The sequence below is a fragment of the Malaya genurostris genome, chromosome 1, assembly GCF_030247185.1.
Source record: "Malaya genurostris strain Urasoe2022 chromosome 1, Malgen_1.1, whole genome shotgun sequence".
NCBI lineage: Eukaryota > Metazoa > Arthropoda > Insecta > Diptera > Culicidae > Malaya > Malaya genurostris.
Genome location: NC_080570.1, coordinates 1,321,396 through 1,349,154, shown reverse-complemented (window position 1 = coordinate 1,349,154; position 27,759 = coordinate 1,321,396). Strand labels below are relative to the sequence as shown.

Sequence of the window (27,759 nt, the reverse complement as noted above, 5' to 3'; positions counted from 1 at the left end):
TGAAAACAACATCCATTAATCATACCGTTTTCGTACATCCTCAAAAGTTTGGAAGTGTCAGATAGAGCATGTCCCACCGATGAAAATAGGTAACAATTAGAGTGTGTCAGATCTAATGAATATAGCGGGTGCGGTGGAAGTTCAGTTTGGCTGACCACATATAGTTGATGATTCGGTCTTGCCCTCGATGTTGATTTTTTCGCTTAAGATTTTCCTAATATATCCATTTTCCGTCCTCATTGTCGTTGTTTTTCGCATATCCAACCGTCTTTCGTTTAGTCTGTGTGGAACCCATTTACCAACCTTTTGCATTGTTCTCATAGTTCTCAGGTGATCAGAAATAGCATGTTTGTTGAATAATTCGATCAATTTTCGCATTTTTGTTAATATTACGAAAATCGTCGATTTTGAAACGTTGAAACCAGCGTTCACCGGTTTTAACGGTTGGATGAAGATCGCCAGAGGTCTCTACAAGAATTCAATGATTTTCTGATGATTTTTTCCTCTGATTTTCGACATGTTTAGCACGAACTAAAAGTTTGTGTCTATCTCAAAAGCAAGTAAACAAATGTGCTGGAGAGCGAATTTGACATAAACCAACTTCAGTCGACTTTTTCCTGCTTCTATACAAAAAACTACTTTAACCTGAAAAACCAATTCGTTGCTTGATGATCAACGAGTGACGTTGTACAACTTTTGAAGTCCTTTCCACTTGAACTTTATTTGTGGACAATTCGGCTACTTCTACGATTTGACATAGTATTGTTGATAGCACTCATAGGGGATACGTGCATGGTGGTAGGATGCAAAATCCCATCAATACAAAATTCAACGGAGATTCGTATCTAAAGACATTGCTAAAAATTACGTTTTTTTCTAAAATAATAAACACAATTCACCGTAACTAAATGTTACCAAATTAATAGTTGTTTTTTTTTGTTACTTTTTAGGTCAAAATTTGGTTCCAAAATCGACGCACTAAATGGAAGAAACAGGACGGCGAAACGGCGTCGATTGGTCCCACCAGTAATAGCAAAGAATCGAAAGCGATCAAAACATCATCTCCGTCACCTTCTTCGTCGCTTTCTTCCCCGATATATCCATCATCTTCCTACTCGTCGTCACATCCATCAACCGAAGAAAAGATACACCAACCAAACAAATCCAATGCTAAACCGTTTAGTAAGCACACCAAAGTGCGTCAGAACCGACCAAAGTCCCAGGACCGGGTCAATGACAGTCATTCGAAGGACACATCAAAAGAGCCTAAGAAAATCGTCACCCTGCTCGATCCTAGTCTGCCGAACGATGTGGAGTCAAGTATATCGGCTTCGAAAATCTCACTGGATGCCATCTGCAGTACGACCAACTATCTTATGAAACCTTCCTCGCCACCAAGTAGCACCTCTCTTCACTATGCAACACTAAATCAACTACCAAGTGATAGACTTTTCTGCCAGACTGCAATGGAGAACATAACACATATGAAGGAGTAGCGTTAGTAGGCAGTTACTCTTCCTATATTTGCAGGTTATCTACCAGTGTGTGTATGTTTTCCCTGATCTAGTTTTAAACAGTATCAAAAAAAAAATCATTGAATTACAAATCAACGCGAAATCCTTGTAGTGTGACTTTCGGTTAGTTACGCGTAATGTTTAGTTGTTCTATGGAGAAGAAAACAGTGAGATTAATACAATAAAAACTACGAATTTCTGGAAATCTTACAATTGTGTTGGATTTTATTTACTCGCAATTCCATTTATTAGTTTTAACCGTATTCACTTGCTTCAGTACAACAATTTTTGGAGGTGAAAATGAACATATATTTGGCACTGACCGACCATATATAAAGACCTCTGGAGATTATTCATTGACATTGGTCCCATAAGAATAACGATTCTGAGATTATTGGCTTCTTTCGTCTGTTTGTATGTTATTTCAATATTTAATTTGATTCTTCCTGCGGTATAAACTTTAACAATTATATCTATAAAATAATTAAAAACGTGATTCAAGTTATATGTTTTTTTTTGTGAAATTGGTTAAGTTCATTTGCTTGGACTAGTTTTAGTTTTGTTTCATAAATTTCCTTACATGATGCCGATTTCCTCGTGTGTGAGAAAAAAAAACTAAGAAAATATCATGGTTTAGGCACTTGGTAATAAAGAATTTGGAATGTTTGGAAACTGTGTTTGATACATTCTCATCTTAACTACAATATATATGATGTGGTGTGTTTATTTTTATTCTACTACTAGTTTTGCCCCACTCAGTTGTCACACTGTGTTAAATGTTTGCTTCTATACTTTACTCTCAGGTCCCTCGGTGTAATGTTCGAAAAACTTTTTGATTCTAGTAAGATATTGCTGACAAATGTGACCGTAGTTTTTGTTATACCAATCCGGTGTTCGACCCCTAAAAATGAACAAAACAGCATTAGTTAGGTAGTAGTTTGGCATCGTTCATGTCAGGTCAGTCGTACTTCATGTCAACACGGGACAGATGCATAAGTTTACATTTTCCACTGCCGCACGGTTCGATTAAATACCGAGAGGCCAGCACAACTCCGCGCACTCCATCCAGCAATGGCTGAGCACCATTATGACTAATAGAAACCTCGACTATGACGCAGGCGCCACGTGATTGTTGCTTATTCCACTGCCTGTAATAGTGAATCAGTTCAATTAACCACTTTCAGACTTGATGACTTTCAGACAACGTACCGGAGAACACAGTAATCGGTAACTGGTTGTCCACATACATATTGAAACACATCTGTGTCATTATCCAGTCGTTCAACAATTTTCGATTTCAACAAATAATCGTCCCACAAATGTCGCTCATTTAGAATGTGATTGATCACTTCAGTAGGAGGGGCTTCAACCTCAGTCACAGCCTTCCACAACCGTAATGGATGTCCATCGCCGACCTTTTTGAAATATATGGTTACACTGGGATCAGCTGAATTCAGTGAAACCCAACCTCGTGGTCTACAAGAAAATACAGAAAATACAGGATTCTATTTACTTTAACAATTTTATAGTCACCTTTCTTTCCCCTCGCGTACGCACTCCTTGATGCACTCGGTTAGATAACCCCGCCAATTTTGCACATGCAATTCCGCTCCCAGTGATTCAAGTGGAACCGGTTTTGATTCCTCCATGTAATTAAAGCTGCATTTTCGCATCCGATCGCTAGATATGGTCCATAAGGTGCGGTAGTGTTGAATGAGAAAGCTTAGACAGTCATGGGATGCCCGTGTTTCGGAAAGTTCCTTCTCGTCCGGTTGTCCAATGGCTCCCTTTTTTCTACGCGGTGAAGCCGTCGAGGACCTGCCGCAAAGAATAAAGTTTAATGTATCCATTGTTTGGTCAGTTCTGATGATGATTGTTCATATTCATATCCTACCTGTTGCCCGTTATGGAATAGAACAGAGACGGTGCCAAACAGACCGCCAGGTTGTTGGCCGTCATCTGATTTTGACTTGCACTTGCCACAACCTTAGCCAGAAAATTTAGTAAAGCATAAATGACTTCACGATGCTCGTCGGGAAGCAGTAAAATGGCTGACTGTACGGCTTCCATACGAACTTCAATGGGAAGATCTGTAAATGAAATAATTCAATCAATAGGTATAGCTTCGATCTGAAGTCCGCTTCTTACACTGAAATATTGCAACGAACGTTTCCGATAGTTTGGCAGTTAGCAGCGGATCTGGTAGTTCTCTAAAATATTGCTTCAGCATGTCGGCGACGTCGTATGCATGGTAATCATCAAAAACATCCATTCGATTGATCATATTATTGCTAGATTCAATGGTTGACTTCAGTTTTGCGATCCGAGATTTTACACCCGGTTTCCGGAATAATCCAACCTGATCCATCGCATTCACCTCCAACCAATTAAACGCCATCTGGATTATCTCCGGTAAAGTATTTCCATACCGTTGCAAATTGAGTACCAGAGGTATCCCGAAGACTCGCCTGTCTTTGTAATCCGGTGTTTTTATTCGTTTGATGAACTTTGGTAGATCCCAATTCCAGCCAGAGCGATGTGTTGGGCAGTAACGTTCCATGTAACCCGTTAGTGTGACTAGAGCAAGTTTCCGTACTACCAACAACTGCCCACAAGACATTTCGTATATGCTAGTACCTTCCGAATGTTTTCCTTTGTCTTTAGCATTTTCGTCCTTGGACTCGATAACGCTCATCCGGCGGCCGTCTGAGTTCTTGGGTTGCTGGAAACTGTGCCACCTGGCCACGGTAGTGCGTTTCCGATCGTCACCACTTTTCTCATCGCTAGTTTTCGCAAGTCTCATTGAGCGATTGTTAAATGCATCTCGGTACCGTTTTGAATTTTTGCCCAGATTTAGTGAACCTCCCCGATTCAGTTTCGACACCGGAACGGTGTTATTGTTAGTCGTTTGCTTCAAATCGCTGGACACTTTATCTCTTCTCAACTTTGACTGATACTCCGAGTCCGACAAAGCACCCGGGTCTTCGGCGGCCATCTTATTACGAAGTATTTTTTTCGATTTGGGATATTTCTTGCTTGGTGTCTTAACGATTCTCCCGGCGAAATAGCCGGTGTTCAAATCTTGACTATCTTCACTGCAAATTGACGATGAATCATCGCCCGACTTTGCCTCTTGTAGTTGAATGAAAAAATGTAACGGACTAGATCTGTTGGGGCTACGTTTGGGATCTTTCTTATCATCTACCATGTGACCGAACGGACTAAGAGTGTACGGGGACAGTAAGTTGGATACGATCTCGTTGGTTCCAAGGGTATTCCCTTTTCGGTGTTCAGAATGTGCCGACGAGGAACGCGGAGAAGAAGGATTCGAAAATGAAATCATATCGATATGTTTCAAATCATCAAACGTATGATGAACCGGAGATAAATGGGACGAATGAGGTCCACAGATCACCAGCCCGTCACGATTCTGGCGTTTCCTTCTGCGCGACTTGATCGATTCTACCCTCCGAAGGAACGCTTTGGCTCCATCCTTGAGTCTTTCGCTCCCAGTCCTTCGGAGCCGTACGGGCCCATCCTGTTGATCACTGTCCGACAGTATACTGAGCGGTCCACCATCATCGCCCCAGCTTTCCTTGTCATCCGTAGTCGTCTTCGAGCCACTTTTGGACGAATCCTCTGCCGAATCTGTTTCGTTAACGGTACTGACATCACTCTTGTTGCCATGTTTCTGTTTAATCACACTGACTAGCCCAGCTGCATCTTCGACCCTCGACCACCGTCGGCTATTGTGAGCAAATGTCCAAGCCTCGGAAAGCGCACAACTGTCATCATCCGAATCTTCGCTGGGCTTCGGTGGATGCGAATGCTGGTGTGTATCGATGTGCATATTGGCACATCGGTTCAAGGTGTGCAGCCGACGGTATAACGACTGCAACGGATCGTTTTCCAGAAACGGGTGATCCTTGGCAACGTCATTGATCTCGATCGGAAACTGATGATCTACGGAGAAGAAGAAGTTTCTCATTAGTTGTTTCGTTCGTTTTTTTTACGTTCTCGAATGCTTACCTTCGTACATCTGGGCGTACTGTGGGAATCCGGCAGCTCTGAGCCATCGACACGCTTCGATAGCTTCAATTTCTGTAGAAAAAAAACAGTGAAAATATTCTTTTATCACATCTTCCAATATCGATCACGTTTGATGCAACTGAGTCAGTCTAAAAAATCCTAAATCCGTTTGTTGGTGATTTAGACCGAAAAAAAAATAACAGTAACGAATTTCGTTCGACTAAAATTGACTATTTATTTGATATTTGATCTACTATTCAAGTTACACTGCAGTAGCCCCGAATCTTTTCCAAAACTCCTTATCCGTGTTTTCTGAAGCGGAAGCCGTACGAGCTCGCACAGCAGGAGGGCGGTGGGCATGCGACGGTGGATCATCTGGAAGATAGAAAAGCTTATCATCGTTCGTGCCACCAGGAACGAATGTGTCTTCCCTAGCATCTGTATCGCCGGTGAAGCTGCGGGCCCGTCTGAAGAGACTGGCTGCAAAGTAATGTTCTACATTGAAGCGACCGGTTCCTCCCGTTGCACGGATGCGAGGAGTTAACGGAATGTCAGTTTGGGCATACGTACACTTTGGCTTCGACTCGACCGGACATGGCTGCTTCTCCCTGGGGTATAGTTTTCTCGAGTTGATCGGTGTTCCCGGAACAGAAATGCTTCTTTTCGTTTGTTTGACCGATGGGTTCCTATCCGTTGGCTGGAGTCTATCATCATCACCGGCACTGGAGCATAAAATTACATCGTCCTGCTTTGGTGGCTCAGCTGACGCTAGCTTCGCTGCCCGGTGTGTTGGTATAATATCGTTAGTGATTTCATCCAAATTCACTTCCTGATATGCTTCGGAAAATCCGCGGCGGAAGGAATGTTTTGCCTCGGATTGATTGAAATAGTTTCGAACAGTTGGACTTTTTACATCGCTAGTATGCAACGATTGTGCAGCTTCGGAAAAAGTTCGTGCATAAGTTTTCCTAGCATCCGATGAAGTCATGTACGAGTCAACGCTGAAATCATTCATGGGTTTATTATCTAGTTTCTTTTTTTCAGGATGTTTGCCGAATAATTCTTCTAGTGAGTCTATTCTTGGCACGGGAATTTCGGTAATTTCATTTTGTTGTTCGTCTGGTACAACCTTATCCGCTGTTGAATCAATTTTTATCGGTTGCTCTACTTCGCTTAATTCCTGGTAAACTTCGGAAAAATCACGACGGAATGCTTTTTTCTGTTCAGACTGTTCGAAATACCGTTTGACTACAGGACTTTTCACTTCGCTCCCATATAAAGTTTGTGCCGCTTGGGAGAATGATCTTGCATACGATTTCTGTTTCTCAGATGATGCTAAGTATTCATCTACCGCAAAGTTAGTCAATGGTTTCTTTTCGATTTTTATGTTTTCTTTGTCGGCTTTTAGTTGTTCCATATCTTTTATAAATTTTTCTAGAGGATCAGTTAAAATGGATTCAGAACGGTTTTTTGGATCGTCATCATCGTCGTCATCTGAAGAGTCACTTATGTAATTATGTCTCCTTAATTGGTCCAGACGGGTCGAGCTGATTGGTGTTCCTGGTACCGATGATTTGTACCCTTTGGTAATGACCTCGGAATCAATCAATAATGGGTCACTTTTCAAGTTTTGAGGATCCAGTTGTGAAAATGCCTCATTAAAACTACGACTGTAGCTATGATTAGCCTGCGATTCATCGAAGTAACGTTTCACAACCGGACTTCGAACCTCAGCCGAGTGTAACGTTTGCACTGCTTCACTAAACGTCCTCTGGTAAGCATGTTTTTCGTCCGATTCCTTAAAATACTGTTGGGCTAAGTCGCTCTGAAATTGTTGGTCACCATCCGACTTGCTTTGCTCATCTTCGTTATCCGTTCCGAATTCCTCTATGTTAACTACTTCCGCATGCTGTTCTTCATCGTTTAGAGACTTCATGTCCTGTAAAAACTTATCGATAACTAAACTGCTGATGACGATTTCGTTTGGTAGCTGCACAGGCGGTTGCTTCTTCTCATTGGACTCCGATTGACGACGTGACAACGATCCTAGGTAACGCGAACAAACGGGAGTACCGGGAATAGACAGATTCACCTTCGGTTCGTCTTTATTTCCTTCCGAGGTATTTGATTCGATATAGGTTTTCTGTTTTTCCTTGTAGAAACTTTTGAGCTCAGAGAAAAACTTTAATTTGGCACGCCGGGTCCGTTCAGCCCCTGGATAGTGGTCACGTTGCAGTTTCATCTGGGTGTTCATTTTGACACACGAATCAATTTTAGTTTTCTCGTTGGAGACAGGGAATCTTAATCACATGACAGTTTTAAGCAAAAAAAAAAACTCAATAGCAGGTGACAGCTGACTGGTGAAACGGATCTGTGTAACCGAATACGAAGCTGCCGAACGACTACGAAGATATGTTATGATTTCGACCATGATAAGACGTTTGAACTAACTGATACCGATTTTGATAATATCGAAGTTTATCCCTACTTTCGTTTGACTAGATAAGGTGAACAGTTTGATGCAAATAATGATTAAAAAAGTGTGGGGTAATGAATCTAAGATCATAACAATCTAATTTTTCGCTGGGTACCAATTAGGTTTTAGTGGGGAACAAACGATCAGAAATGTGACTTTTTCAAAGTGTGCATTTCTTATGCAAAAACGACCTCAGAAACGATTGATAATAATCAGAGAAAAGCCGAAAAATTCGCCATCATGCCCGATTTGCCCCAATTCCTCTTTTTTCTGATTTTATATCGAAGACTGGCTGTAAAACACCGAAAAAATTGAATTCGACTAATCAAAAGGTACTGCCGATATGTTCATAAGTCTTGTAAATGGATTGCTGTTAATCAAATCGACCGCAAATAACTGTATTCTGTTTTATCCCAAATCTTTTTCCATAAGTTTACCGAAAAAACTGCTACTGATCGGTTTTTGTGTCAATTATGGTAAACCAATACAGTTCAATGTTTCGCATATAACTCCACAAATTAATTATCAGATGGTTTCCATGATCGCATAAATCGAACTACATCGTTTTACCATAATTTTTCCTAAAAACTTAATTTAAAGTTGAAATTTGATTTACAATCCTGAAGCAGATTCAATATTACGTAGAAAACTTCAGCGATCCAAGTACCCACATTGGGAATGCCAGTACTAACCCGTTTAACCCGTTCTACACCAATTTATTTCATAAATTGTATCTCTGGTTAAACTTTCAAGTTATTTTCGTTTATAGTCCAATTGACATTCTTTTTACTGAACTACCTTTCTTGCTTTACCGCACTAACACAAGACGACGTGCTCTCTCATCGAAAGTATCATCGGATGTGGAGAAATACGAAAAAGTAATTATAATGCATTGATATGTTGACAAAAATCTGTGATTGAAATATGTTTTCAACTTGCACCGCACGAAAATATCCGTTAGCCTACTTCGAATGTGTACCGCTCAACTGATCTAGATAAAAAGCTCTCTCTCACGAAATCCCCGAAAGTCTTGCTACCGTTATCTCGCCGATCATAGCACATAAACGCAACAGTTCGGCATCCACCAGTTGCTAATGGCAACGGTAAGCATACGACAGGCGCAGTGCATGCTAGATAGAAATATATATAGAGAGAGGGAGAGGGAGAGAGAGAGTTGGAGGTACTATTATGCTACCTCCACACGTTTTGGATTTTCAGTATCCACACACATACTCCACTCTTCTCTCCTAACGTCTACAGTATTGCCCTCTTCCCACCCACAAGCACTCCGAAGCCTACTGTTGTTGCATACAACATCAAGGTGACAATGATGATGAATGAACAGTTTAACTTGCTTTGTATGAATGTTAAATGAATTATGTTTTTCAAGCGTGAAGAATATGGAATATAATTTAGGCTTGATGCGCGTTTTACGCTAACTACTTGAACAACAACCGCAGCAGTTTTGGTGCGGCCCCACCAAAATGACTCATACAGGTTATTTCATTGTCACTAGAAAATTTAGACTGAGTCCAATCTGACGGTCAATTTACCTGCCAGTTTCCGTTCTCGCATCCGTTTCCAGAGTGATTCTGCCTTCCGGATGTGCCAATTTTCGATTTTGGCCGAAAAGCTACGAAAGAACTTGTATTCGCGAAAACTAGACATTCTACGGTGCATTTTATTTCTACCAGACTACAAATGAAAATAGCATAAAGCAACAAACAGAAATCCGAAACAGCAACCGATTAGAAGCTAATAAGCAATGCAAAACACGGTATTTCTGGATCACCGCTATTTCTAAACTCCATAACTGATAGTTAGCATATTCGTTATATAATATTCTGTACCACTATAACATCTAATAACAAAAATTATAACAAGCAGCCTAAAAATGTCCTACAGTCTACAAACAAAGAAGCTCGCCAATTAACAATGCACACACAGATTTTCGCTTTCGAATCAAGAGTATTAGCATATTGGTTCCAGTGAGATGCGGTCGATTCGCTCCCGGAGCAGATCCACACCGCAGAGCAAAAGGAGGCTGCATTGGCGATCATCATCATCATCATCTACCTGTACTGTGGAGATGACATCCTTTTTGCACTACCACTTTCAGCAAGCTATCGGCTGAATAGGAAAAAAAATCACTCTCAAGCTTAGGAAAGCGAACCACCCCCCGAAGGCAACGAAAATGGAGAGCGCATTTCCGCTCAAACTTTGCTCTCCATCTACGAAACTTTCGAAATCAATGCTACTGATGACGATGATGGTGATTGAGCTGATGCTGATGATGAAACTGTTTAATGTGGGAGATTTTCTCTTTAATTGATTTTCCCGCTGTGATAGAGGATTCCTATGTGATCAACAACAAGAAAATATGAATTCATTCTCGCTTTGTTCTCATGGAACATCATACTAACTAGCCTCGATTTCAACTTTCAAAAGCAACGCGCTGACCGAATGTGGCCTTGGACCCACTTCAAATGAAACGTCCGTATTAACGGATATTTTGTCTGCAAGTCCTGAACTAAGTTATGATAGTTTTGTACATTGAAACAGTCCAAATATAGTCTATTTCTAATTTTGAATTTAGGAATGTATACGAGATATCAAAGGTCAGTGTGCATCGGACTAATCGAGACATCAAGTAATAGAGTGTTCGATCAATCATTGTTTGTGTCGGATTTCGAAATCCCGTTTCGCGATACATATTGAAAAAATACCATTCAGATTTTAACTCAAACTCCTAAAAAATGGATCGTTGTTTGCTCAGTAGACTTCCGCATTTGAATTGCACCGAACGTGAACGTTTCTTAAAATATTGCTGATAAATCATTACTCACCTGCAAGATGCCGGTCACTCTGCGATCGGGAATACCTCAAATTCTACAGAAGAAAAAAGAAATAAAAAACAAGTCAACTTTTTTGCTATAAAAATGAAAAAAAAACAACTGCCAGGTATTTTACTAACCCTCCGTTCTCCCAGTTCCACCTCTTCGTTCTTCATCAGTAACGGTGCCGAACTGGATTTGGTTCCCAGATCTTCCAAAATCAGGTGACTGTAGCCGCTGTGCAGGGAGGTACTGCTCGGCGATGGCAACTCGGTGATGTTGGATTTTACTGGCTGGAACGGCTCCTGCTCCAGGGGCAGGAAAAATTGCCGTCTTTTGGCATCGATTACGTTCTGGTGAGTTCTAAATTTATTATGTAGACTAAAATTGCGGCTAGTTGAAGGTAGACTATTTGTACTGGTTTTAAGTTTGTCTGCGTGCTGTTGTTGAAACAGGTGAGGCTGTCTTGGAATGGGTGTTGCTAGCTGCTGGAATTGTCTTGGTGACGTTTCCTTACTATCCGAGCCGTCGTCCTCGTTTTCATGACTATCGTAAACGCTTAGCTCTTCCAGTAAGCTCATATCATCGGACAAACTGTCCTGTAAATCACGGCTACTACTGCATGTATTGTTGTCATAATCCGACGATTGACTATTGTCGGTAGCACCAATAGTGAGGGGGCGGCTGTTTGAGTTATTGAATCGCTGAGAACGTTTTTCTGGCTTATCATGATCACGATCTTCATCGATTTTTAACACTAACTCCTGCTCATGAAACTGATGCTGATGGTGCTGATGATGAGGATGATGAGGAAGATGATGTAGATGTTCATTTCCCGGACTAATGATGAACGTGGGATCACCGCAGAAACGAGTCGATTCAAAAGCACCATTGTTACGCTCCCTCGATCCGGAGTGTTGTTGCGATGACACAGACTGGCGGAATAAATTGAATTAGGAAATGTGTTCTTAATGAGGTTGTATTTTTTTTTGTACGCTTGGCTTTGTGGGTTTTAAATGGTGTAATTAGTTTGCGTATATTAAAATGATTGCTGCATGTGCGTTGCTGCTTTAGACAGTAATGGTTCGAAAAAGCAGACACGAAAACGCTTCGGGATCCATCCGACAATTATGGACCGTTAATCAGTGTACCGTCCTAGGCAAAGTTGAAATGGGTACCGCATCGAAAAGATACTTTCCATTTTCTATTAACGGACTTATGACTAACGACCAGTTCAACATACAAATGTACTTTTGGTACTTATATGAACAAGCTTAATCAATGACTCAAATTGCATTTCCACCCAACCGTAGAAGGTTGAATGTAAACTGATCCCAAACATACCTGCAGGCCTTCTCAGAAAACATGTTCCGAAAATATTTTGGCTCATTCGTGAAACACAAACTTTACTGCGAACGGTTTCTAGCGGGTAGTGAATCAAACACATGATGCTTCTTATTAATACAAAATGCATTTACTCAGTTTTGGCTCAGGTGCATCTAACTGCATGCTCCCTGCACAGTTAGGTTTTTTTTTGTCATTCACTTGAAAAAGTCAACAACCGGCTTTGGTGGGAACTTTGGTAGCAACTTGAGGACATTCGCCTCTCTGATCAAAATAATCAGACAGTAAATGCGGGGGTCGTAAGTCGAGCCAAGTTTGTGTTCGTGAGTTGGAGTTTTAACACTGATCATGGAGGTGCCAATGAAACCTAGTTATTGGAATCAAAGCTTTAAATTGTCCAGTATTTTCAATGGAAGAATCCAATTCAACAGCCTCATATTCAATTTTTCACTGTCTTATTCGTAAATGATCGCATCCAAACGAAGCAAAGAGAGTCGAAGTATTTTCATCTCCAGCTGCAACAAACACGAGTATCAATGCCAACGTCACTCGTTCTCCTATGACCAGACGAAACAAAAATAACATTTGCAGGGAGAATCAGTTGAATTTCAATTGTCTTTCTTTCATCGGTAAAATGAAACTCAACTATAGAGAGGTTATAAAAAAATATATATTGAAGTAAATAACCCCAGAACCTCTTTGGAAACCAAAACTACTAAAGATACGAGCTCCGCCAGATAATAATCATCGTGAATCGTTTTCTGCACAGTATACGAGTGTAACTCAAAACCGAAAATGACTGAATGATATACCAAAGAAAGATTACAATTTTGAAACTACGACCTTGCTCTTGTCTTTGACTGGACATGGATCTCATTCTGAAAATTTGCAAGCGGAGCTGAGAGTGACATTTATTTTTCGTCATTTTCGTCTATGTGGAGTCTGCGAAAAAGACTTTTATTATCTCTGATTGGGATATATTTGCCATTTATAACCAACATTATTCGTTTAATGAACGCTTTTCGATGCCTGAAACAGCGTTAAATATACATCATATAAAGGCTGTTACGATAAAAAAAACACTTTAACGCAGTTTGATTTTGACATTTGCTGATCAGTTGTGAATACAGCAACGGGGAGCAACGCGTGAAAGTATTGCTCGCGCATCGTGAAAATTCAAACTACGCGCACGTTGACGAAATTGTCGAATGTGACGAAATTAACTATTACCGACGTGAAAAAAGCGTAATGTCGCAGAAATAATCGGATGACGTGAATACGAATAAAATGCAAGAACTGAATTATGTACCTACACCCCGATACTTAATATTGGTTCTAGACTCTAGAACAGAGTCTCATTCTGAACTCGGGAACTGTATTCTGAAATTGAAATTGAACCTGGATTGTTGAACTGATCTCTGTACCTGTGTTCTAGAACGGAATTCGAGACCAGGATTCTGAGTAGGCACTGAGTTCTGAACCTGGGTTGTGGAATGCACTTCTGAACTGAATTCTGGAAATACAACTGAAGTCTGATTTTGGAACTGAGGTCTGGTCTGAACGTCAATTTCAGTTACAAATTTCGATCTAAATCCAGAATTTAGTTCCAAAATCTAGGTCTAGAATCTAGATTCCTATTCTAAAATCTAGGCTTTTAATTAAGTTCTAAAATTCGGTTTTCCAGCTGTTGAAGTTCTCAAAAAATATCGTGGAGCAGGTCATCTGTTCCAGTGACTGGGAGTGCGACATTTACATCGTGACCAAGAATATCTACCAAGAAATCTATGTACATTAGCCTTTGAAAAATAGTATGTTTCCTTTCCTTAAGCAACACAATTGTTCCGTTCTGCTTTGATAAGATTTAGCATCTTGCCAAATGGTATGTCACGTACAACATCCAGGGCATAAACCACCCCAATACACCAGAGCTACATCCAATAGAAAAATATTAGACAATCGATAAGCGAAACCTCAAGAAGATGCAAAAGACAGTCAACAATATGCAATTGAAGATGAACTGGCTTTCTGCGACAAGAAGAAGACTCAAAGAGACACTTCCTTGATGGAAAGAGTCAAACGGAAGACACAACAAATCGCATTTGCTAAAATCGAGCTTGAGTGAATATTTCTTTCTGTACTTTTTATGAATTTAATTTGGCAAAAGCTATTTTGATCCACCCAAATTCGTGAAATTGATGATTTTTGCACAAAATCCTAAATATATAATTAATCGATTCTATGGACTAGAAAATTATTATGCATTGATATCGGTTCGAACGGAAAAAATATGCACAGAGTATTTTTTTGCAATTTTTAAAGCAGTTGGCAACAGCTTCTCAGATTTGAATGAAATTTTCTGCACACGTAGAATTTGCCACAAAATGCCACTATGCATATCTTGTTTCTCCAAAATAAATCTAGACTGTCTTTTGAGAAGGGCCATATTCAGTCTTTCTTTCTTTCAAATTGCTGTAGTTGAAAAATAGCAAATCCGTAATATTTTCAAATCGAGCCTAACAATATTGCAATGTCTCCTGTTTTTAAAGCTATCGTTTATCAATCATTGATGAGTTATACTGTTATATGTTTTTGAGTAAAATTTACTCAAAATTTAAATTTTTTCCTAATTTGAGTACAAATGGCTCAAATATTGATATTGGCTTTGTTTCTTAACTCAAAAATGAGCAGGTGGATAGAAACTTAAATTATGATAACGTGCCCTTTTTATAAAATTTAGTGGTGTGTCACTCATGTTTGAGTTACGTTCAATGACCGTGCCTGAAATAAGATTGAGGAAATTGTGAATTACTTTTTATCACCTGAATTTTTTATACTTGAATGTGTACTTTAACTAGTGAAATTTTATACTTCACTATTTTTTTGTTAAAACTAAAAACTTTAAACTTAAACTAAACAGAAACAATTTTTAAAATATGATGCATGTTATATAAAGAATATATTGGAAATAATTATTCGCAAAAACAATAGAACTCACTTGTTGCTGCTTGGGCAGCGTGGCGACAATCTCCTGGAGCAAACGTTCCGTTGCCTCCAGACTGGCCCTGTCCACCGAATCGCTATAGCAGGCCACATTTTGGCAAATGCTGGCTTTGGTGTTGTAATTGTTGTCACGGATGCTGCTGTTGCTGCTGCCACTCGTTGACCTTTTGTTGTCGGTTCCGACGACCGCCGGTACTGGTACGGAATGTTTCGGCCCACTCGCTTCGCTTCTTGATTCCAACTGTGCAAATACCTCGGAGATTTCAGCCTATTGAAATAAAAAAAAAAAAACAAAAACGAATCAGAAAACATTGCCACTTGTAATTGGATGATATGTTTTCCCTTACATACGGAGACGACGATTACACTAGTCAGGGCGAATGGCCAACAAATCAAATCCCATCCCGAAGGAAGGTAGGAGAAAATAGTCTTATTGTTGCAAATATAATTATGCTATCAAGTGTGATTTGCGTCCCTTTTTCTGGCATTTTCTGTTAAAATTGGATCTTCCCGGCGCGTATGCCTTTTTTCTTCGATTTGGTTTAACTTTATTTAAAAGGCAACATTCCGGACATTGTTTCGTAGTCGATTCCTAGCAGTACAAGATAGACCATGTCCTCTTCGGTGAAGCACACATTGTTGCATTAGTCTTTATAATTTTCTAACATCAATCATTAGTGGTTCAGTGAATCTGGGTAGAAAATCAACCATACGACAATGAAGGCATCTATTTCACTGGGTATTATTGTGCTGTTCTATACGGTGGTGATGATTTTCGTCGAGGTGTTCGGTTCAGAGATAAACGATAAACGATTAGTTCCAGCGGAACCATTTCTTGCCCCAACCGCTTCGATTCCAAATATTTCGAAGCAAAGCTCGAACCATGTTCTGAATGGAGCGAAAATGTATGAGCACCAGCATGAAAAAAGGTAAGTGCTTCTAAATGTATACGTTTAATGTTTGCTCACATGTAACACACGTGTGAGCTTAATTAGACTCTTGTGTGCGAATCTTTAATTACTTCTGAAAATAAGTGCTCCATCATCTATCGTTTCCATTTGCAGAGAGGCTGTGACTCAGCCGAGTACGATCGAATCACTTCAGGCGGATCTTCAACAGCACCTACGAGATCGAAAGTTTTACGTCGGGGAACCACGGTATATATTTCTGAGGCAACCGGAATCAGATGATGATGATATTGCCTTCATTCCGCAAAGGGGAAGAAAATCCGATCAGGCAGCGTTGCTGGAGAAGAGAGATCTTTCGATCAGACAGATGCTCGCCGGAGGTGATTACTTTGTACCGAATCGGGGCAAGAAACAGAACGGAAACGGTATCACGAAGAAGATTAAATTTGATGACATTCTTGGTCCCGATGATTTTATACCGAATCGGGGAAAGAAAGAGTACTACAATCCGTTCGTATCAGCATTCGGTCAGGGACGTGCGTTCAACGATCTTCCAGCATCGATCTTGTCCAAGAAAAATGTGCTAACCACCATCCAGAATGTCAGTAGCAAAGAGGGTAACCGCGAGGAACTGTTTTATCCAACCCGTGGCAAGAAGAACATTTTGGATAACCTATCTTCGAATCAGGACACATTTTTCTCGTCACGTGGCCGACGAAATCCTATCATCTGGAGTATACTGAGCGAAGAATTGGATCCGTGGGATTACGGAATCAACGATGGCGATGCCAACGATGCCGCCTCAATACTTGATCGTTATCAAATTAACAAGATAATCCAGTGAAGATGCAAGAGTGACATCAACGCACCACAAATGAACGGAGGACTGACGTGTTTCACGAATTCATTAATCAGCTTGTTGTGGAGAAATTGTTTTTTTTTCTTCTTCTTCGTTTCCCAAGATGATAAAATATTCATAAAGAAGATAGTTGGTAGATATTGAAATAAAATTAAAAAATGCAAATCAACTGAGACTTGGTGAAAAGCCCTATCACCCCACCTACCTGCTAATGAAACGGAACGGCGGTAAACAGAGGTTTTTACTTGTTATTATTTATCATCGGAGCGTTTGCTTACGGTTTGCTTTCGGCGGGTTGCAACAGTCTGACTGGATGACTAACAATTTGGCCTTTTAAAGAAAGTTGTTGATTTGGTCTCCAAACAAGCATTCGAGCTCGGTAAGTGCAATCGTCTAGGTCAACGGACGACAACCTTGAGCAGCTAACCTGTGATTAAATCTACTGTTATGGACTACAATTTCTTGCCAGATTTTGATTTTAACCTATTTCTTTCCACCAAGTTTTCAAACCATCCTTACACCGGCGTGTGCTGGTTGGTGAACGCGGCGCAGGTTTCTCTTTGGCGATTTGAATTAGAGACACACATAATTTGCAAATGATGATATGTCCATTCAAGCTGTGAATACCGATTCAACGAACATATCTTCTCCGATTACAGTGCTACAATGAACAGATGGGCGGATTGGCCGAATCATTAATATTCCATTACCATTATTCGACTGTCGCAGTCTGATCAGCATTGCGGATAGGGACGTCAATGACCTTTGTTCGGGGTTGTGGTTTGATTGTGATAGTTGTGATTAGGAAATGGTCTTTCGTTGGATAGATAGATATAGACATAGATAGCTACTGTAAATTTGCTGAGATATTTGAGAAAGTCAACGTTTTTTTCTTGTATAGGTCTTGTAAGCCAGTTGTCATATGTTCGTCTGATATATCCGTTTAAATTGAACTTCTAGGTGCCAATGCTGTTAAATTTGAGTTGCTCAAGTACTGATGAGCCGAAGGCGAAACGCAAAGCAAAATGAAACTCTTGTACCATTTTTTTACTGTTGTCAAAAAACAACATATCTTACAAAAAAAATGTCTTATCCACCTAGCAGTAAGACGATATTATTTCCACATGTTTTCTGCATCAATATTCCTTCACCACTCAAAACTTATGACTAGAAAGAATGGTAATCGATTGATTTTCTTTAAGATAACTAAATAAATAGGACAATTTCAATAAATATACATATTCTCTTGAATATATTTGAGTTGAATAAAAATTTCGATTTTTCGGTGGATGTAGTTGAAGACAGTTACAATCGCTTTAGTAACAAAATTATATGGGTTATCACTTTGAACAAAGAGCTACACTGAGGTCTCTTTTTGCGCGGGGGATACGTACCGCGTAGCTTTGGAAATCCACGTAAAAAAGCCGTGAGACCTTCGGAATCAATTTTTTTTATGCCAAGTGTCTTAAACGTTGAGAGCATAAAAAGGCCTCAGTGTAATGTAGAATTTCCAATATAGGGATAGTTGCTAAAAATGAACCGTGCTAAAAACAAATCGAGCTACAATATTATGCTCAAAAGTACTGTATTCAATCATTCAATCACTCAGAAACGATTGTATTAAAAATTATGTCTAATTTTGATTCCAATCGTGCTTCGTCCAACATCCCGTCTATTGGAATATGGCGGAAAAATCAACTACACAAATATCTCCGTGAATAATTTCCGAATTTTGGCTTGCTTGATCGATAAAACGAAAAAGTATCTAAATTTGAAACCATATTTTGTTTTAAAAATCAATTGTGACAGATATTTAAAAAAAAACTGCAGATTTTGCCATAAAAGTTTCATCCAAATCCAAAAAACAAAAACAATCGACCACATACTTCAAAGAAAACGTTTCGTTTACAACTAGTTTGGTCAAAATCGGTCACACATATAGAAACACACACCTACACATATCTTTGCTCAATTCGTCGAGCTGAATCATTTTTTCAAGTTTGAGCGAATTCTAAATTCCGGGTAGATAAAAATAGCAAACAAAGACCAAAGTAACAGAACATTTTATCATCATATCAGGTTTTTTTATTTGTAGGCTGTCAAATACTTGATATTTTTTTAATATTTCATTAAAGGAATCAACAAATAATATAATAACTGTTTAACATCAATATCAGTTATTGCATTTCATTTTCTTATTGACGAAATATTTCAATTTTCTTAATTACAACTGATCTAAAAGTTACACCTTCGAATAAAAAGCAGTTCAATAAACTACCTCAGATTTAGATAAGAGAAATGCTTATAATATTATTCTATTTTGGATGTTAAAATTACAATTCCTTAAAAAATGTGTCTTGTAGAATTAGTTTACTCTAGGTTTATCAAACCAATGTAATGTAATATCAATACAATGACAGAATTATTACATTGTTCTTGTAATATTATGCAGATTTAGTTATTATTTTTGTTATGAAATTTTCTTGACTAGAAAATCGAAGAAATGTGAAACAAAAATATTGGTAACGATTGAGACTTGAACCGATAATTATTTGATCGCAAAGAGTGACTAAGCCACAGAAGTACACAGACAAAAATATTTTGTGTATTCGCGTGTCTAAGTGCACATTTCAATGAGTTTTTTTACCGTGCAATTTTCTCAGAGATGACTAAACCGATTTTAAAAAACTTAGGCTCGTTTAAAAGCTACTATTGAGCCATTGATCAAGTCCGAAGATCAAATGGCTGTGACTTCTGGTTCCAGAGATATGATGGTATAAGAACGTAACGGACAAATCGCGCTGTTTTTTGTCGGAGATGGCTGAATCGATGTTTTTGAGAGAATTTTTGTATGAAAAAGTCCGCTTCTTTTGATATAATCTTTGTTGTCATTAATTTAGCTAGAAGCAAGTTTAAAAAAACTGGAGATGACAGTTCAATTTGAATTGCTTTAAGCACTGGTAGTATAGAAATTGTTTTGAAAAAACTATTTTGCATACATTAGACAATATATGTTTTCAGAAAAGTTGTAGATCATATTAAAACAACAAAAAAGACATAAACTTTTTATAATGCATTGGTGAAGCATTTTTTTGGATACCTCCAAAAATCTCGACGAACTGAGTCGAATGGTATATGACACTAGGCCCTCCGGGCCTCGGTTCAAAAGTCGGTTTTCATAGTGATTGCATAACCTTTCTGCATGAGAACGACAAAAACTGTGTCTTAACATTCCCCAATATATATGCCTGCGCATTTAACAAAACCACAGTAGCTAATGGAAAAAAGTACACCCGTTTCTCACTAGAGGTGCTGTTAGTGTCACCGTACAGTCGGAAATCTATGTTTATTTGATTTATGGTAGCACCCTAATATCATAGATAAAACATCTAGATACCCCAGTGTAATAGTAATGTTATTGAGCAGCCCATGACATAAAAAATAAATGCTCCTAAAATGTATATATAAAGTTGTCTGCGCATTTCACACAATTACAGTAGCTATGTCAACGCGCTGTCAGTGTCTCCGTATAGTGGGAAATCTAGAACCCCAAATTCAATATTGATCAAAGTGAGCGAGAAAATGAGAGCAGCTGAAAATTTTAGACAGAAGTGAAAAGAATGGTTCATATCTCGACACCAATGCATTTTAAAGAGTTCATATCTTAGGCATGTTTACTTGTTTTATTATAACCTTTCCTTTCTCTATCTCGTAATGTATGCAAAACAGTTTTCATAGCTCACTTTTATCAAAAGATGCGCACTTTTCCTAACAAAAACTCTCTTGAAGTCATAAAAGCTTCAAAATAAACCCTTGAAGCACAAATAAAACAAAAACACGTGTTTTAATATGAATGGGACCACTAATCAATTACGAAGATCACATTGCAGATACTTCCGGGCCCGAAGATATAATCATTTAAGAGACGTAACCGAACCCGCTTGGGTTCGATTCTCAACCCCGCACATATGGTCAGAAAGTTTTTCTGGCCCGAAGAGGCGAATGACCTTACAATTAAAACTTCTATAATCGAAAAAAAAGTTCAAATGTATTATTACGGATACCAAATCAACCTGAATGAGTGTGTTCCGAAAACCAGCCCCCAAATTCGCGCCAGAAATTATCTTAATATTATGTTTTAATGAGACTGTTTCGATGACAAAAGAAAGGCATTATCATCATACAGATTTCAACAAGCTTAGGCTCGATTATTGATCAAGTTCGATGACTAATTCTTATGGTTCTGTAGATATAATTGTATAAGAGACGCAAACGTTCAAGTTCAAAAGTTTTATTTTCTATACATTTGGTTAGAGGAATGCTGCCGAATATGTGACGTAAGCGCTGAAGCATACTTTTGTTTTCTAGTCGAATCAAGCTGAATGAGTTTGTATTAAACATGAGCCAAAATTTGTGTTAGAAATTATCTCAATAGAAAAAAATTAAACTATTTAAATGCAAAAAAAATTATAACATCACTAGGCGGGTTAGGAATGTTTTTTTTAATGTAATAACCTTGAAGAATACGGTTCCCACAAACTAACAAACATTTATCTCTCAATAGACTTTTTTATTAACATTTAATGTAGAGTTTCATGGTAGTGATTGATTAGCTGTAAATGTTTTGTCCAGTACTGTATTTCCACATTGCAGATAGTAGCAAGTAACAAAACGTTGTTTTTTTTCAAATTTTGAAACTACTAATTTCTTGACCCGAAAATAAAACCTGACCTTTGCAGGGCATAAACTTCAGCACTATTTATTGAAGCTATAAAACAAAAACGGCCGCACGATTAAAGCTATAAAACAAACCGAGGTGCGATAGCTCTTTACAGCGTACGATTATCTTCGTTTATTTTTTTTTTCGTTTAAATGAACATTAGAGGGATTGTGAAAGCGAATAATGACATAAATACAAAACGATCTACCCGACCCACTAACGGTGGTTAGTGCCCGAATCTGTTTAATAGCTTGGGCCGAGTTGGGTTGAGTTGAGTTGAGTTGAGTCTTGTCTCTTACCTTGACCTTTTCCAGATATCTCTCCAACTCGGCGTACGGGTCCTTGCTATTGATCATGTCTAACTCGTTGCTTTTACTGTTATTGTTGATAGCATTAGTGGCACTGCCAGCAGATGCCATCATCATCATCTCTTCGAGCCCACCACCAGAAGCAGTCGGCGATGGTATTTTGCACATCGTCGCCGTATGATCGTGTTCGGTAATGGTACTGGTCGCCGTCGTTGTAGTACTAATAGCACTAGCAGCGGTAGTAGTGACCGTAGCGATGATTGCGGTGTTGGTGGTGGTAGTAGTGGCAGTGTTAGTATTTGCAACATCCGCGTCTATCACATTGTTATTTTCATTCAAATAACACTGCGGTAACATATTGGCAACATTTTCTGAATTCATCTACGTTGCTTATCGGTATGTGATTTTTCTTCATAATTTTCGGTTCTGAGTGAGCTGTTCGGAATACACGTTTGATGCACGTACTTATTCATATGTGTATCTGGACAATCACGGACTGTCTGGTTTCAGTGGTTTCCGAAGCAAGAAGGTTTGCAGCGTGACGTCATCCAGCAACAATCTTCAAATCCTGACAGCTCGACACACTCAAGATTCAATATTTACTCTTTGGAACGCGTCTCGCATTTGTGTGTTGTGTTTGGCGCTGCTAGCTTATGGAAGTAAGTACAAGCATCGACATCGCCGTCGTCGTTGTCGGCAAGTTCAAGTATGCGTTTGAAATTCGATGGACGATAATTCTTTACTACAGTAATCACCGACACCACCTGCATTGCTTGCTTGCTGTACCAATTATCTCCGCCTGATTGACATATATTCACGATCAGATCATCGAAACAATCCTCCCCCCTCCGCTGGAATGGCAATGTGATGACTCTGTTCGTTCTCACTTATCCGTATGAATTAGCTAATTTACGCAACGTAATCGACTTGAGTTTTCACGAATTAACCCTACTACATTTTTTTTTGTTTCGAAGTCTTTGCCAGGAATTGAAAAAGGCCCACCCGTCGAGTCCCGTATTGTCTCTATTACAACTGTCGAGTTGATTGCTAGGGTCACATTCTATAACGTTGATCTATGCAGCAGCACTCTTTCTTGCTTCGTCTTCTGTTTTATGCTTTATGCTTTATTAGAGCATCTCTTTCTTTCGACCGTTACACACTCACTTTATGATCTATGTTCTATGGTACACTAAACGCACGCACGCACACCCTGAATGTTTGTTGCAGTTGTCTTCCCAGTACAGCGTTTTCGAGTGCTAGGCGATCGTAGGGTTCTATGCTTCGCAGAACAGATAATATCTTCAACCACTTTCTACGCACGGTGCTGTCATCGGGCCACATCCAACATATGCATCAAGTACACTAGAAACTGCGACATCGACTCAACGATTATCACGCCCAAAAGCACAGATTGCGATGCTGCTATCAGTAGTATAATTTTCAATAGCACAATCCCCTCCCTTCAGTGTCGAGAAGACACGACTGAACTTGCTTGCTTTCAACAGTGGGAAGGCCAGCACCACCGCACCGACGAGAGACCCCGACAAAAACGGTTCCAGGCAAATATACTAACGCCAATATTACGAACAAAAAAAAATCTCACTAGCCCCAAAATGAGCCCAATTAAGCCTCGAAATTCGACATCAACAATGTGTAGTAACACATAGAAAATGACGAAATCGTTTTCATACCAGCAGCAGTATGTGGTGTGTACAGAAGTGATCCAGAGAAAACGAGACCAAAGAACTGTGCTTCCTCTCTGGGCTAGAAAAGGAAGGGCGACTACACGGTACACATACACGATCACTGAGACGGAACAAACGCGGAACAGGCGGTCGATGGCGAGGGAGGAAAAAAATAACATATAAAATATGTTTATTGAGAAGGAAAAAAACTTTTGTGCATGCGCGCACGACTCTGAATCTACGCGAACGCTCCCTTCGCTTCGGCTCCTCGAGCGGTACTGAAGTATGTGGTAGGCACCTCACTCACATCGCGTTTCCATGGCACTGCTGTTACCGAGGGATGATCCCAAATGCCGCCATGGTGGGTGGTTAGGTGGATCGTCGGTTGGATTCGTTATGTCGGGTGTTGGTTTGTACGAGATTATTACACTAAGCATCACGGACGGTTGTTACGGTCGATAAGGACGCTAACTTGATATCAACATCAGCCATCTGGTAGTCAGTGCGGGAAGCTCTGGTACAGCTTAAGGCGAAAGTTTGACTGTGATTTTTCAGTAATATTTAGTTTGTTAATATCTACAATTCATTCTAAATCTATGATTTGTCATCGGTTGAAATTATGGAAATAACTCAGAACTTAAATGATTTTGTTTTAAGGTGAAAGTATTACTAGATAACTTAAAGTTTTATTGGTAGCTCGGCAAAATGTATAATTGTTGAGAACCTCGGCAATCATAATTTTTGGTCGAAATTGTCACCAAAAGTTTAACTGAAGAAAGGATCACAGTAAGCGTGCGCGTCGGGAGTAAAAAATGTTCGATCCCGTCAAAATTTCTGCCGATATGTACCCACCTGGAATCACGATCAAGTGAAAAATGCCGCCATGGAACTGCGTTTCAGCAATAATCCTTGTAATTGATCCCGCGGCTGAGTATAATCATAAATAAAATAAACCTAGATTCCCCAGTGTAATAGTACTGTAGTTGAGCAACCCGTGACACCAAAGTCTGATGTAGAATGGATGCGTAAATGCTCCTGAAATGCATGTGCAAAGTTGCCTGCGCATTTAACACAACCACAATAGCTAATGGAAAAAAGTACAGCCGTTTCTCACCAGAAGCGCTGTTAGTGTCTCCGTACAATGGGAAATCTATGTTTATTTGATTTATGGTGTAATGGTTATGTAACAGAACTACAAAGGCGCCGTCTGGTGTAATGTATGCATAAAGATGCATGTGCATTTCGCACAATCACAGTAGGTATTGGCGAAAAAGAACATCCGTTTCGAACGCATAGCGCTGCCAGTGTTTCCGTACAATGAGACATTCACGCGTTGCCAAAAAAGGCGAACTTAATCGCGAATAATTCTTGTTTCATTTAAAGCAGCATCAAATTTTTTCCATATCATCGGAAATATGGTCCGCAATTCATGATATAATTATCAGTAGTATGAATGAGCATGAACTTAGCGAGGTACCTCTCACCGATTATAACGCAAATAAGTAAATAATTTGTTGCTAATTAGTTACGGTAATTTTCAATTTGTTGCTCAATTTTTTTTTTTTGAGTACTTCACTAAGTTCATATGAAGTTAGCGAAGCCCCCCTTCCAAATATGCTTCAAAACAAATCGAAACCTAGTGAATAATTTGTTGCTGAGTAGTTACGGTAATTTTAATTTGCTGCTCAATTTTTTTTAAATTTTTTGAGTACTTCGCTAAGTTTATATGAACTTAGCAAAGTACTCAAAAAAATTGAGCAATAAATTAAAAATTACCGTAAGTAATTAGCAACAAATTAGGCACTTATTTGCGTTATAATCGGAGAGAGGTGCCTCGCTAAGTTCATGCTCATTCATACTACTGATAATTATATCATGAATTACGGACCATACTTCCAATGGTATGGAAAAAATTGGTTGCTGCTTTAAATGAAACAAGAATTATTCGCGATTAAGTTCGACCCATTCTTGTACAGGGTAAATTTTGAAAAGGTGCGTAAAGTAGTAAAGTAAGTAGTATTCACGACAAAACTACCCAATTTAAAGTACATTTCAGTGAAATGATTCCAGCCAATATAGAGATTGTGTGCAGGAACTTAATATTAAATAAAAGAAGTCGATGTTGTTTCCATGTAAAAAAGGTACTAAACAGCAAGTTGATTCTATTTAACTAAAAAATCTATTACTTATTCAGATTCCACGATAAAAAAGATACCCGCTTCCTCGAAATTTCGTAATTTTCTGGTAATATTTCTGCCCATTAAAAATTTTTGACCTAGAATCCGTAATATTGACAACAACACAAAAAAGTCTATCCATTGTTTTTGAGTTCTTCAAACTTTATATTAGATTTTACAAATCGTTTGCTCATTTGGGGGAATGACATTCACAAAATACGTTTCTTCTAAACGAAAAACTGTTGTTGTTACTCTTTTCACAGGTTTGTATGACTATCCTTCCCCATCGACAAATATCATTATCGACATTTTATTATTTTCTCATTTTGTTCTCATAAGTGTAGGGGAAAGCGGGCAATTTCGCACCATACTTTGATTTTGACAGATAACTTATCCGAAAATCGAAATTTTAAAAAAATATGTGAAATAAAGGTTGACCTAGGAGCAAAATACCGGATTTCAGGATTTGCGGAATTTAAAAATTTGATTTTGTCGAAGTGAAATGACGAACTACTTAGCAAATTTAGAAAATTTGAATAAAACATGAACGACTTCGTAATGAAAAATCATAAGAACTTAATGAAAAATTTAGATAAAAAATCAATGTTGGTTTTTCGGAGTCGCTATTTCCGATTGATCATGTTTTGCAACGGAACGCGGCATATTGGCGATAAATTACCAAACAAACCATTTAAAACTTTTGAAACTAAATCATTTGGGAGCAGAGAAATACTTAACTGTTCAATTTTCTCGTGCGGATAGTATTCATAAGCGGCCCTTACACGAGCATTAAAAATGTCATTTTAAATGATGACTAACTAATGATGTAATTCAAATTTGTTTGAAATTTCGTCATTAGTGCACCATTACACGTTCATTAAAATGATATTATTTTTTATTAATGACATTTTTAATGACTCGTGTAAGGGCCGCTATACGCAATGATTTTTTTCTGCTTTGATTTACGCAAAAGTGTTGGAAAACTAATATAATTTTTAAAACCCAAAAACATTTTTTGGAATCTCAAAAATCACTTGATTAAAGCACTAAATACGTCTGATCGGCTCGACTGCTAATGCAAAATAAAATGAAGCTGAAATAATACGATTACAGAAATTTCATATAGATCGATTTTGGACAAGGACAGGAAAGACTAATAGTTCGAAACACCCCATGGTTCCAAATTCCCTACTAATTCCCCCTATAAACTACTACTGAATCTATAAAAAAAACTTTTCCTGGACTCTTGAAGAAAAGCAAATATCTGTGCAGTTTTGAGTCTATCCCGTAAGTCAGATACGGTTCGATGGGATCACAAAGCAAAGTCTTGGCAATACATTCCTTTTGTGGAATTTGGCCTTTCTGTTTCAAAAGACTTCGCAGCCGATTCTAAGTGTACAGAATCATTGCATGGCTAGTACTGGCTATACTACGATGGGATCACAAGTTCTTTTATTTAAATCTAAGTTTGTGAAAATCGATCAAGCCTTCTCTGAAGCATCGATGTGAGTTCCATTGTAGAGTTTTTCACATGACGGATTAATTTCCGTTACATTCAGCGTTTCAAAGTTCCGAGAACGGAAGTCGGATGACAAAATTATTTATGTATTCATAAAACCTTCTATTCGAATCTGAGTTTATTAAAAGTGGTTTGATTTTGACAAACCCAAATGAGACGAAAACATGGCAACATCATTATGTAACGGTAACTTCTCGGAACAGTAATATACACAATGATGTTGTATAATGAAACAAATAGTTCAATTCCTTCCAGTCGATACCAGCAATTAAATTGATATTTATCAATTATACATACCTTTTCACATTAAAATGTTTATATTGATGCCTGTATATCTTTGATAATTGACATTAGAAAAAAAAACTATACTCCTTTTCCTTTTTTCG

General features: G+C 38.7%; 4 protein-coding genes across 11 annotated transcripts in view; 2 read left to right on the top strand and 2 right to left on the bottom strand.

The window, feature by feature from the left end:
• The window catches only part of LOC131429164 (homeobox protein HMX3), a 31,408-nt gene extending 29,681 nt beyond the window's left edge, over nt 1-1,727 (top strand). For all 7 annotated transcript variants that reach the window (XM_058593251.1, XM_058593233.1, XM_058593219.1 and 4 more), the window contains one exon: nt 951-1,727. In XM_058593251.1, coding sequence (XP_058449234.1) covers nt 951-1,496 — 546 coding nt within the window. In that variant the 3' untranslated portion in view covers nt 1,497-1,727. The remainder of the gene's footprint in view (nt 1-950) is intronic.
• On the bottom strand, nt 1,710-23,941 carry LOC131429142 (stAR-related lipid transfer protein 13). Its single transcript, XM_058593191.1, has 11 exons — nt 21,984-23,941; nt 15,193-15,465; nt 10,994-11,788; nt 10,866-10,908; nt 5,544-5,615; nt 3,663-5,477; nt 3,409-3,604; nt 3,048-3,332; nt 2,724-2,990; nt 2,483-2,662; nt 1,710-2,415 (listed from the first exon to the last, which is right to left on the bottom strand). Exons 1-11 carry the CDS (start codon nt 22,371-22,373, stop codon nt 2,301-2,303), a joined length of 4,431 nt encoding a protein of 1,476 aa, XP_058449174.1. The 5' UTR covers nt 22,374-23,941; the 3' UTR covers nt 1,710-2,300.
• Nucleotides 5,754-9,564, bottom strand: LOC131429150 (uncharacterized). 2 transcript variants are annotated; one of them, XM_058593204.1, is made up of 2 exons: nt 6,114-9,564; nt 5,754-5,918 (listed from the first exon to the last, which is right to left on the bottom strand). In XM_058593204.1, the coding sequence occupies exons 1-2, from the start codon at nt 7,795-7,797 to the stop codon at nt 5,806-5,808; spliced, it is 1,797 nt and encodes a 598-aa protein (XP_058449187.1). In that variant the 5' UTR covers nt 7,798-9,564; the 3' UTR covers nt 5,754-5,805. The 2 variants fall into 2 exon arrangements, with proteins under 2 accessions (XP_058449187.1, XP_058449182.1); XM_058593199.1 differs by having other exon boundaries at nt 5,754-9,564.
• LOC131429204 (uncharacterized) lies at nt 15,597-17,133 on the top strand. Its single transcript, XM_058593257.1, has 2 exons — nt 15,597-16,126; nt 16,262-17,133. Exons 1-2 carry the CDS (start codon nt 15,915-15,917, stop codon nt 16,947-16,949), a joined length of 900 nt encoding a protein of 299 aa, XP_058449240.1. The 5' UTR covers nt 15,597-15,914; the 3' UTR covers nt 16,950-17,133.
• Nucleotides 23,942-27,759: the final 3,818 nt, after the last annotated feature.